The 13145-nt window shown below is 39.1% G+C and overlaps 1 protein-coding gene across 3 annotated transcripts in view; it reads right to left on the bottom strand.

Annotated features, from left to right (window-relative positions):
* Positions 1 to 13145, bottom strand: part of CAP2 (cyclase associated actin cytoskeleton regulatory protein 2) — a gene marked incomplete at its 5' end in the record, with an annotated part of 105785 nt that overhangs the window by 77342 nt on the left and 15298 nt on the right. For 2 of the 3 annotated variants that reach the window (XM_082848805.1, XM_082848803.1), the window contains one exon: positions 2618 to 2695. The exons of the other annotated variant lie outside the window; for it this stretch is intronic. In XM_082848805.1, the coding sequence (XP_082704931.1) occupies positions 2618 to 2695 (78 nt within the window). The remainder of the gene's footprint in view (positions 1 to 2617; positions 2696 to 13145) is intronic. 3 annotated transcript variants of the gene reach the window in all.

Raw genomic sequence — 13145 nt, forward strand, 5'->3', positions numbered from 1 at the left:
ATTGTTTAATAACATCCTCTAGAAAGTAAGTCACCTTACGTTCATACATACATAGGAATGTAGGGTGAGCAAGAGATAAACCTCTGCTCTTATAAGTCACTAAAATTTTGGAAATGTTTGTTAACGTAGCGTAACACAGCCTGCTTTGATACAGACAAGCTAGGAGAAAAGAACATGAGTTTGCTATCTGACTATGAAGGGATTTTGTGCTGGTGGGGATTTCAAGTGGGGACGCCTGTCTCGCTGCTCAAAATGTAGCAACAGACCAGTAGCATTAGCATCACCCAGAGCTTGTTAAAACTGTAGACTCTTGGGCCCCATCCTAGATGTACTGACCCAGATGCTGCACTTTAGCAAGATCTCCAGGTGATTCAGATGAAGATCAGAGTTTGAGAAGTAGTCATCTAGAGGCGTCTAGAGGCATAACTTTGAGAGCCATCCACACACCACAGGCTCTTAGGGTGTAGTCCCTGGCCTAGCAGCATCACCATCACACAGGAACTTTTCAGAAACGTAGATTCTTGGGCCTCAACCAGGACCTACTGAATCAGAGACTGTAAGTGGGGCCCAGCAATCTGTGTCTTAACAACCCTGCAGGCGATTCTCATACACGCTAAAGTTTGGGGACCACTATCATATATCAATGAGAGTTAAAATTACAGCAGTTAGTATTCTCCTGAAAGAAGAGAGGAAGGCATGGACAATTATAACATTGTTCCTATGAGAAGACACAATCTGTTTTATGATAATCTTTATGACGTATCTTCTAGAATGCACACTGGGAATGTCTAGGCCTGGTGGACTGCTTTTCTATTGAGTGGAAGCAACTAGGACAGTGCTCTGGGTTAAGAGGGAGGGCACAGAAAGGGAGGTGGACATCAAAAAATTGCCTTCTATTTTGCCTACTGATCTTCTGGGGCTTATTATTCTTGGAGTACTGTGATAAGTGCTATAGGGAACATTTCCAACGAATGCCTTTCCTGGATATGAGTCCCCTGAAACATCCATTCCTCTCCCTTTCATCAAGAATGCAGTAGAGTAAGAAGGGGCAACTCCAGATATTACACCCAAGAATCTGCATAGCCACATGCTAAGTCACACATTATCCCTGACTATGGCTTATTTGGGGATGCCACAGTCCCAGTATATTCATTCACTTGTTCAGTCACTCACTTTATCATCCAATATTTAATGAGTGACTTTTATGTGCACGGCCAATGGAGAGGCCTCTTGTTCTGCGCTTAGAAAAGGGATTGAGTGGAGCACCGGCCAGGAAAGTAATGGTTCTTTCCTCCATCTGAGACTCAATGATGCAATGAAGCCACCTCTTCTCTCACTTCAATCACAGAAAAGGTAGGCTAAGGCTGTATCACATTGTGATTTCCTAGTTTCACTGTTCTCTTTTGCAAAGAGAAAAAAGTCAGGGATTGAGAAAGCCAAGGAGGAGACTGCATCCCCGATGGAACACAGAATATCTCCATCCCTGCAAAGTTGCCTGCCTGGACTGTGTGCTAACTCCTCATTTCCCACGAGGGACAGGATACATCCATCCAGGGTGGGGGTTGGCAGCTCTGGCTGCAAGTTATCTGGTTTTTGGTTTTTTTGGCTGCACTGCACGGCATGTGGGCTCTTAGTTCCCTAACCAGGGATGGAACCCACGCCCCCTGCAATGGAAATGTGGAGTCTTAGCCATTGGACCGCCAGGGAAGTCCCTGGCTGCACGTTAGAATCACCTGTGGAATCCATAAACCTCTTAAGGCCAAGACCACTCCTCAGACCAATTAAACCAGAACCTCTTGGAGCGAGATCTAGGCACTGGTATTCAGAAAAATTTTTCCAGGTGGTTGCATTGCACAGGAGGGCCTGGGACCTACTGCTCCAGGGAGGGTAAGGTCCCAGGTCTTGGTTCTTTATGAAGCCGAGCTTCACCCTCTGAAAGTCAAATCCTAGCTTCCTAGGATTCTCAGCCCAACTTTTTCAACTTTAGGTGTTTGTTTTAGAATTTAAAGTGAGCTATTAAATTTAAACTATTGTGTTATATTTCAATTATCTTTTATATTTATATGGCTGCTACCAAACTTCAGATGCAGAATATTTAGTCAAAACAACAATTCTTGTTTTTTCTTATTTAACAAGGTATGCTGGTAGTAGATCTACTTTTTAATGAATAATTTCATTCATTAGACACTGAGCCTAACAATGCTATTTGTTAAATAGGAACTAATCAAATTCATACATAGAATTTACAGGTGAGGATAGATGTGAACAGTTTTTGAAAACAAAGCAGCACAAAGTATGAACTAAAAATTAGCAGCAAATACTTCCTTGATTATAAAATGGTTGTGAGACTAGTAAAAAGAATAGGATACAGATGACATAAATAAACTGACCTTTTAAACTGGTGATGTTGATTGTTGCAGTATGAATTTGGCCATAATAAGATTATAAAGACAGAAGAAATGTTTCATACTATGATCTGGATTAGGGACAGAACTTGCAGTGCTATACATCTCATTTTCGGGATGTCTCTCACAGTAACTGGTTCTGTTGCTTCCCTGTTTTCTATCTTACACTGCCCATTCCCTAGGCAGCCCTGGCTCTCAGGATACACTCTTACCTCTTGGGGTTGTTGGTACTGAGAGGCCATCAGAAGGAAAGCTCGCTGGGCCTGGAAAGCACTCTGCACCATTTCTGCCTGGGAACAAAAAGGAACAGGAAAGTTTAATTGTTTGAGCTCCTAAATGGAGCATTACCACATGATCCAGCAGTTCCATCTCCAGGTATATACCCAAGAAAAATGAAAACGCATGTCCACACAAAAACGTGTAAATAAGTGCTCATAGCAGCATTATTCATAATAGCCAGGAAGTAGAAAGAACCAGAATGTCCATCAACTGATGAATGGATAAACAAAATGTGGTATATCCAGACAATGGAATATTATTCTGCATTCAAAAGAAATGAATTGCTGATCCATGCTACAACATGGGGAACTTTAAAAACATGCTGAGTGAATGGAGCCAGTCACAAAAGACCACATTTGTATGATTCTGTTTACATGAAATGTCCAGAATAAGCCAATCTACAGAGACAGAAAGTAGATTAGTGACTGCCAGGGGCTGGTGGGAGGAAGGAATGGGCAGTGACTGCTAATGAGTATGGACCTTCTTTTGGGGGTGATGAAAATGTTCCGGAATTAGACAGTGGTGATGGTTTCACAACTTGGTGAATATACTAAAGATCTCTGAATCATATACTTTAAAAGAGTGAATGTTATGATATGTGAATTATATCTCAACAAAGCTGTTAAAAAAAGTTTGAGCCCCAAAGTGCAATTGTTTTCCAAAGGGTGTCTCTCCTGTCCTCTTTCATGCCCCAATCTGTTCCATACATTCTAGTGGAAAGAAAATTGTCCGTTAAGCCATCCCCATAAAGATATGCTCACCAAGGATATATGTATAAGTATAACTGATTCACCTTGCTGTACACCTGAAACTAACACAACATTGTAAATCAAGTATACTCCAATAAAAATTTTAAAAATACAAAATTTTAATAAGAAGGAAAAAAAAAAAAAAGATATGCTCACCGAGAGCTAGTGATTTCTACCACTGTTCATTAAGACTGTTCTGAAGGAGATTTCAGTGCTACCTGGACTCAACCCTGCCCCAGAAAGGCCTTGAGCAGATGGGAATGTCTTTAAACACGTGGTACCATATTCTCTTATCCTTACCTTCTACTCATGCTTAACTAGTTAATTCTTTAATTTTTTTAAAGTTAAAAAGTTACAGAAGAGTACCAAGAAGAAAATAATTCCAAATATTCATATCACACAATCAGTCATTTTTGGCATGTTTTTCTAGTTTTTAGGAAAATTCACACAGTTGTTCTCATAAGACAAAGCATAATGATTTAGAATAATTTTTTAGGGCCATAAGGTACAAAGATTAAAGTTTTTAAAAAATGCCTCACAACCTAGAAATAATCATTATTAATGTGAGATGAACATCATGGCAGCCACCACTTAAGATCTATATGCAGAGAGACTTTGGTAAAATGGGACCACACCCTAGGTGCCATTTTTTAAAATAAAAAGTATAAATTTTAATTATAATTGAATACTAAAAATGAAAGAAAGAATTGATAAGCTTCAAATAAAAGTTTCTGCACTGTGATAATTATTATGTCCTAAATGATGATTCTAAGGTAAAAAAATATAAAATATTAAGAAATTGGAATAATTATGTGTTTATACTTTAAACTAATACATGATATAATTTTAGACAATACTGATTGACTCCTTATTGGGAAAGATGAGAACATAAGGACTTCCCCACTTCTTTCTATCTCTGGTCCCCATTTTTCATATTTTTTAGTTATTATTTTTACTGTAACATCAATTCCCATAGCTATTGAGAATTAGTTCCACATTTAAACCTACCTAGTGGTTCTCACCAGTTGTTTTACCATGACTTCTCCATTTCTGAGTTATTTTGATTTTTTTAACTGGTTGGACTCCCATTATCAAGGTATGTTCTTCAAAAAGGTCTCAAAGTTGCTTAAGTTCTTCAGTCTCAAGCATGTCTCCCTGTCATCTATATATTTTAACAACATCTTGGCTCGATACAACACCCCTGGGTCTCTCTCTCTTACCATGTGCAGACAGCATAGCAGTGAATGTGGCAACGCAGAAATCTAAGCCACCTTGATTTTGTTTCTCCCTTGTGGGAAACTGACTTTTCTATTTTGACACCTGAAGAATTATTTCTTTATCCTTGGATTTGAACGGCTTTACTAAGTTATGTTTGCATTTTGAGCGTTCTGTGTTATATTTCTTGCAATGGACTTGGTCCTTTCATTTACGGGAAATTTTCTTATATTACTATATCTTTCAAAATATCTTTTGTTCCATTTGTTAGATTCTCTACTCAGGGACTCCAATTATTATCCTCATATTGTATAATTTTGAATGTTTTCATATCATTTAGATTTTCTCTCCCTCTCTCTGCCTTTAACTTCCTTGTCTGTCATCTGTATTTACTGTGATTATATCAATAGTTTTCTCTATTGTTGGTAAACAGATTTTCAATAGGGTCTCATATACATGAACATTTCTAATTTATATTTCATTTCTGTATTAACGTTGTTTTTGGTTTTTATTTGTTAGACTTCAATTTCCCTTTGCATTTCATTCTTATTGTTCTATCACCTTATGCTATTTAAAAAATATGTTTATACTCTTATTAAATTTTAAGTTGCTTATTAGTCTAAGAGTCTAATAAGATTAAGCCATAGTGAGGAATCTGTTTCTGTTCATTGTTTTATTTTCTCTGAGGGCAAGCCCATGTCTTTCCTTCGCATGCTCTGTTCCTCTCTGACACACTATTTCTAGTCACCATGTGGGTGATTCCTTGAGTCTTTTGCCACCATATGAGAGATTGGTTTATTTTCCATTTCAAACAAGAGTGTTCTACCTGATCTTCTAAGGCCTGATGGAACAGGGGACAGGGAAAGGGAGTGCTCAACTTTTCTCATTATTTTTCATCCAAGCGTTTTTTTCCCTACTGACAAGAAAATGCTTGAAAGCAAACCAAGGTTTCTAGATCATTTACATTTAAAATCACAAATTCACCACCATCCACATAACAGATTAAGTCTTATGAATATTTAAATGAGGGTATATTTTCCAATTTGGAGTACACCATCTCCTCTTTGTCCTGGTAGCCTGATTGCTGGGATTATATTGCTCAAAATCTCAAATTCTGAATATTCCTTAGGGAGATAGTGGATTTTCACATTTTACTGTCCTGGAGGCTACAATGACCTTATGAATGTGAAGCTCTGAGCTACATGAATGTTTATCCATACATCAAAATGTGTATTTTCAGTGGATCAGAAGGACTTTTGTCAGTCTCTAATGACTACATTTCCAAAAGAAGATTATGAAATAAAACTCTCCACTGCTTGGATATAAATAAAAGAACTGCATTTCTCCCAACAACGATAATATAGAAGTATGGTCCTCGTCTACAACAAGCCTTGTGGAGTCAGCTGAATTATAGTTGGTGTGGGAACAGTAATTTGGGATTGTCTGACTTCTACAGTTAAAACTGCAGCTCAGGGCTTCCCTGGTGGCGCAGTGGTTGGGAGTCCGCCTGCTGATGCAGGGGACACGGGTTCGTGCCCCGGTCCGGGAGGATCCCACATGCCGCAGAGCGGCTGGGCCCGTGAGCCATGGCCGCTGAGTCTGCGCGTCCGGAGCCTGTGCTCCGCAGCGGGAGAGGCCACAACAGTGAGAGGCCCGCGTACCGCAAAAAAAAAAAAAAAACAAAAAAAAAAACTGCAGCTCAGAGGTGGCATTAACAATAATTTTGTAGTTATCCCAAGATGAACACTATCACTGATCTTTTTTACTTCCCCTAGAAACAACATTTAGCCTGTTGCTAACGAACAATTTTCCAACGGGTCTGATTAGCCAAGATGGCCAATTTCATTAATTAGTCTCTTCCCCCACATGGCCTTTCACTCAACAACAGGGGTGGAGGTTGGAGCACAGAATGGTTGAATATCTAGCTATCTGCTTCAACTCTCCCTACCGCTTTGCTTATATAGACAAATCTTTCTGAGGATTCAGCTGTGCACCTCTTTCAGCTCCCTGGAACTCTGGGCACGATTAGCAGACTCTAAACCACATTCATTTTTAACTTCATCAGTCCACGTTTCAAAGGATTTTCATTCCACCTTTGACATACTCTGACCTACCTGCTTCTTACTTCTGGAAAGTTCCATGAGTCCCCTCAACCAGACAGCATCCTATTTAGGAGCAATTTCACTGAACCTGCTGAGTTCTGATAACTTGAAAGAGAGAATTTGGCTCACTCAGGCAGTTCAAAACATTGTGAAAGAAAAAGCCAAACGTAGGGATTTTCAGTAACAACAAATAATTGAGGGTTTTTGCTGAGTTTATCACACATGTGCCAGGCTCAGAGAGCCTCAGTGACCTTTGTGTGTACACATGCACATCTATCTGCTTGTGAGCACGTGTGTGCAGAGAGGAAAGGGACAGTTCGGGTTAGAGGCAAGGCTGTGCATTTTGTTTGAACTCTAGCAATTAACACTTAGGCAACTGGGGTTCTTAGACAGATAGGCTGGTAGACCATCTTGTTCTGTGGTCCTAGACAGTAGGAGAATGAATTTCAGTAATCAGTTTAAAGCAAGCCTCGGGACAAGCAGACACCAGTTAATATGACTTATTTCCATCTAATCCCCTTGGGAGAGAGCTGACTCACTGGGGAAGCTCAATTGATCTCTGAATATTCATCAAAGCTTTCCATTGTTTCATTGGGAAGCTACAGGCCACAAAGTACCATGTGGATGACAAAATGAACAGGTGCAACTGGGAGAAAGGGTAAAGGTAATACTTAGAGGAAATGCAAGAAGCATCCAGCCAGGGTGCCTGTGCTGAAGGCATTTCCAGATCTTCTGAAACTGAATCAGCCCTCTTCTTGACAGCCAGACAGCCAAGGGAAGGGGATCCTCTTCCTCTGATGAAGGTCAGGGGAATGGGCATCTGCTCATCAGGTGCAATTTTTGGGCCCTGGGAAGGTCACTGTCAATGCCATCTTCACATTCCTCCCCAGTGAGTCTGCCAATGTCCCACATTTTACAATTAGAGATATTGTATTTTTAGATCTTATTCCTTAGGGCCCTCTAATCTACCCTAAAGGAGAAGTCCCTTGAGTTTCAGCCAATGAAGAGGTAAAAGGGGACCTGATAGATGAAAGGAAGACAGGAAAATGGGCTAAGAAAAAGAGGTGATAGGATGCCAAAGACAAGTTTCACCTACTTCATGATTTTGCTTAAAACAAGATTGAAGATGCTTAATTTTGTAGACATAAACATAAGCACTGACCCTACAAAGTTGGATTATGAAGTCATCTGTGTTGACATATAAAGGGCCATGAAGAAGACTTACACCAGCAATTCTCAACCTTGAGTTCTCATTATAGTCACCTGGAGGGTTTGTTAAAACAGATTGTCATGTCTCAGCCCCAGGGTTTCAAATTCGGCAGGTTTGGGTGGGCCCAAGTATTTACATTTCTAACGAATTATCTAACAAATGCTGCTTGCTATAATCACTTAATTAGTTCCAGAAATTCCTTCTCAATTCTTTTGAATTTCCTACATAGACAAAGATCATGTCATCTGTGATAAAAGACAGTTTTATATCTTCCTTCCCTATCTGTGTGCATTTTAATTCCTTTTCTTGCCTAACTGCATTAGCAAAGATTTCTAGGATTGGTGAGAGGGGACATCCTCGCCTCGTACCTGATCTTAGTGGGAAAGCTTCAAGTTTCTCACCATTAAGTATGATATTAGCTGTCGATTTCTTGCAGATAGACTTTATAAGTTGAGAAAGTTCCTCTCTAGTCCTAGTTTACTGAGTTTTTATCATGAATGGGTGTTGGATTTTTTTTTTTAAGTTATACTTTCTTCTTTTTTCATGTATTTTATTATTTATTTATTCATTTATTGGCTGTGTTGGGTGGCCCCTCCTGCTGCGGAGCTCGGGCTCCAGGGCATGTGGGCTTCAGCAGTTGTGGCTCACGGGCTCCAGAGCGCAGGCTCAGCAGCCGCTGTGCATGGGCCTAGCTGCTCCATGGCATGTGGGATCTTCCCGGACCAGGTCTCGAACCCGTGTGCCCTGCACTGGCAGGCAGATTCTCAACCACTGCGCCACCAGGGAAGCCCCTGGGTGTTGGATTTTGTCCAAATACTTTTTCTGTATCTATTGACACGATCACATGATTTTTCTTTTTTAGTCTGCTGATGTGATAGATTACATTAATTGATTTTTGAATATTGTACTAATCTTGCATACCTGGGATAAACCCAATTTGATCATGGTGTATAATTCTTTTTATACTTTTTTGGATTTAATTAACTAATATTTTGTTGAAGATTTTTGCATCTATGTTCATGAGAGATACAGGTCTGTAATGGTTTTTTTAATATATTTATTTTATTTTATTTATTTTTGGCTGCATTTGGTCCTCATTGCTGCATGCGGGCTTTCTCTAGTTGTGGCAAATGGGGGCTACTCTTCACTGCGGTGCACAGGCTTCTCACCGCAGTGGCTTCTCTTGTTGCGGAGCATGGGCTTTAGGCATGAGGGCTTCAGTAGTTGTGGCACGCAGGCTCAGTAGTTGTGGCTCGTGGGCTCTAGAGTGCAGACTCAGTAGTTGTGGCACACAAGCTTAGTTGCTCCCCAGCATGTGGCATCTTCCTGGACCAGGGCTCGAACCCGTGTCCCCTGCATTGGCAGGCGGATTCTTAACCACTGCGCCATCAGGGAAGTCCCAGGTCCGTAGTTCTCTTATGTCTTTGTTTTATTTTGGTATTAGGGTAATGCTAGCCTCATAGAATGACTTAGAAAGTATTCCCTCCACTTCTATCCTCTGAAAGAGATTATAGAGAATTGGTATAATTTCTTCCCTAAATGTTTGATAAAAGTCAACAGTGAACAAATCTGGGCCTGGTGTTTTCTAGTTTTGCAGGTTATTCATTATTAACCCAATTTTTAAAATAGATACAGGCCTATTCAGATTGTTTGTTTCTTCTTGTGTGAGTTTTGGCAGATTCGCCTTTCAAGGAATCAGTTTATTTCATCCAGTTTATCAAATTTGTGGGCATAGAATTGTTCATAGTATTCTTCTATTATCCTTTTAGTTTCCATGGTATCTGTAGTGATGTCCCCTCTCTCTTTTTTTGTTATTAGCCTGGCTAGAGGCTTATCAATTTTATTGATCTTTTCAAAGAACAAGCTTTTGATTTTGTTGATTTTTCTCTACTGATTTCCTGTTTTCAATTTCATTGATTTTTGCTCTAATTCTTCTTCTTTTCTTCTTTTTCTAGTTTCCTAAGGTTAGAACTTAGATTACTGATTTTAGATCTTTGTTTCTAATATATTCATTCAATACTATAAATTTCCCTTTCAACACCACTTTCACTGCATCCCCTAAATTTTCCCTTTTATTTAGTTCAAAATATCCTTTTTAATTGAGGTATAACTGACATGTAACACTGTATTAGTTTCAGATGTATGACATAATAATTCAATATTTGTATATAGTGTGAAATGATCACCACAATAAGTCTAATTAATACCTAAGTTCAAAATATTTTTAAAATTTCTTCTTTGAATTATGAGTCCTTTAGAAGTGTGCTGCTTAATCTCCACATATCTGGGGATTTTCCAGTTACCTTTCTGTTATTGTTTTTCAGTTTATTCCACTGTGGTCTGAGGGCAGATATTATATGATTTCTATTCTTTTAAATTTGTTAAGGTGTGTTTTATGTCACAGAATGTGATTTATCTTGGTGAATGTTGCATGTGAGCTCGAGAAAAATGTGATTTCCTGTAATTTGAAAGTGATATGCTGAGGTGTAGATTTTTTGGCATTTATGCTGCTTGGTGTTCTCTAAGCTTCCTGGATCTGTGGTTTGGTGTCTGACAGTAATTTGGGGAAAATTCTCAGTTATTATTGTTTCAATATCTTCTGTTCCTCTCTCTCTTTCTTTTCCTCTAGTATTCCCATTATACAGATGTTACATCTTTTGTAGTTGTCCCACAGTCCTTCGATATTCTGTTCTGTTTTCTTCCCCAGTCTTTGTTCTCTTTGTTTTTTGGTTTATGAAGATCCTATTAATATATCCTCTAATTCAGAGGTTCTTTCCTCAGCTGTGTACAGTCTACTAATAAGCCTATCAAAGCCATTCTTCATTTCTGTTACAGTGTTGTTGTTGTTGTTTTCATTTTGGCCAGTGTAATTTTATTTTATTTATTTTTATTTTTAACATCTTCATTGGAGTATAATTGCTTTAAAATGGTGTGTTAGTTTCTGCTTTATAACAAAGTGAATCAGCTATACAGTAGAAAAGCATGCATGAACAGATGAGCAATATAAGCAGAGAGATACAAATTCTAAGAAAGTACCAGAGAAATGCTAGCGATAAAAACCACTGTCCAGGGCTTCCCTGGTGGCGCAGTGGTTGAGAGTCTGCCTGCCGATGCAGATGACGCGGGTTTGTGCCCCGGTCCGGGAGGATCCCACATGCCGCGGAGCGGCTAGGCCTGTGAGCCATGGCCGCTGAGCCTGCGCGTCCGGAGCCTGTGCTCCGCAACGGGAGAGGCCACAACAGTGAGAGGCCCGCGTACCGCAAAAAAAAAGCAAAGTTCTCTAAAGGTGCTTTTATCCTCAGTGCATGACACTTTATTCTCTGTTCTTACTATTGTTATTTTTATCATATTTATCTGGAGATGCTTGTAAGGGGACTAAAGCAACACCCAAACTGGCCCATCACTGCCAAGAATAAAACATACAAGTACACAATGTCTCTTCACTATGACATCTTTAGTTCCCATGGACTTTTGCCTATTTTGCATAAGTTTGGGAAACGGCTCTCTCTTCCCTATGTGCCAACAGAAAAAGGCACAAAGAAGCAAGCCAGGATTACCATCAACAAAGAAAACTGTACATCTGCTTGTGCTAAAACTTGTTCTGAGGGCAAAATCTGTTTTGTCAGTAATGTAGTCTAAAGATAGAAGTTAAGAAATGAGAAATCAGATTGACTGCTACTTGTTGTTGACCCTGAGATTGCCACAGTGACACTGGAAAAGGGCCAAGTTTTGCTTGGACTACAACTGTCCCCTTAATTTCAATTTGCATCTTAATATCTCCCCTGGACTACCTGTACCCTTCTTGGCATGTGTCACTTGTCCTTATACATATGACCTGCATAGATCAGTGTTGATTCTATCTTATCAAGGAGGAAACAGGACTTTGAACAATGTCCTGATGAAATAAATATGCCATGATATCAGTGGTGGTTAACTCTGAGTAGTGGGATTATGAGTGGTTTCTATTTTCTTCTTCATACATTTATTTGTCAAATTTTCTACCTCAAACATTTAAATTTTATTATCAGAAAAAAATTATTTAAAAGATATGACTGAATACAATAGAAGATTATTATTTAATTTCATAAACAGAAAGTAATTTCTGAGTACCTACTATGTTGCTAGGTGCTACGAGGTATAAATCAGGGGAAACAAGTCATGAACCCAGAGAACGACTAGTGACTGTGAGTAACAAGCAACAAGGTACCAGTTGTGTGGAACAGACAACAAACATCTGATTTTGAAAGGAATGGATTGCTGATAACCATGATCGAAAAGGTAAGTTTTCCCATTTAGTTAGCTTGACAGACACAAGAAGTAGTCTCATAAAAAAAGGAAAAGTTTTTTTTTTTTAAAGAAACGATTTCCTTCTCTCTAGAACCCAGGAAGCACAATGCTCGGTACCCAGAAATTTCTAACCATCGTTCCTCTTAACATGTCTCTCTGGCTCTTCAAGACAACAGCGTTCCCTAAAGCCTACAATTCAACCACAGCTTTTTTTTTTTTTTTTTAAAGTATCCAGTGTGCACACAATAAAATGGAGTCTAAATTTACAGTCTGACCAGGAGAAGGAAGCAGTCATGCCACACTCCACTTACTTATAAATATGTTGGCAGTACTCCATTAAATCATAAAGACATGTGAATTTAAAGACTCTGGCCTGCTCACATACCAACCAAGTCCCTGTCAATTCCAGGCTCTGCCTTAGCCAAAGCATGTATCAAAAGGACAATAATTTTACATTAGGTAATTGTTATAAATTAGTATTTTTACTGTCCTTACAGTTGACTATTTTTTTTTTCAGTGATTCCACTTTCATTGGCAGAGAAAAGATGCATGCTTACTGAATAGAGCTAAATAGTTTTGCAGCCTAGAAAGGAAAGATGAGTAGGTAGATTGAAAATGTCAATGTGAGACTACTAGGCACATTTTATTAAAAAAAAAATCATCCAGGCACTGATAATAAAAGAGGTTCATTCTTCATTAATAGGACTGTTGCCTTGACAACTTCCAGCTCACATAAGTATTTGCATCAGCCACGGTGCACAGTTCTGACACTAAGGAACAGCTCCAACGTGTCCTTTCTATATCCATGCCTGAGATCGTCTATTATACAGCTCAGCTGCATTATCAGTTACCATTAAAGTAACACCCAACCAACCCCATCCAGAACATGTCACATCCA

Source organism: Leucopleurus acutus (genome assembly GCF_964270905.1).
Source record: "Leucopleurus acutus genome assembly, chromosome: 10".
NCBI classification, from domain to species: domain Eukaryota; kingdom Metazoa; phylum Chordata; class Mammalia; order Artiodactyla; family Delphinidae; genus Leucopleurus; species Leucopleurus acutus.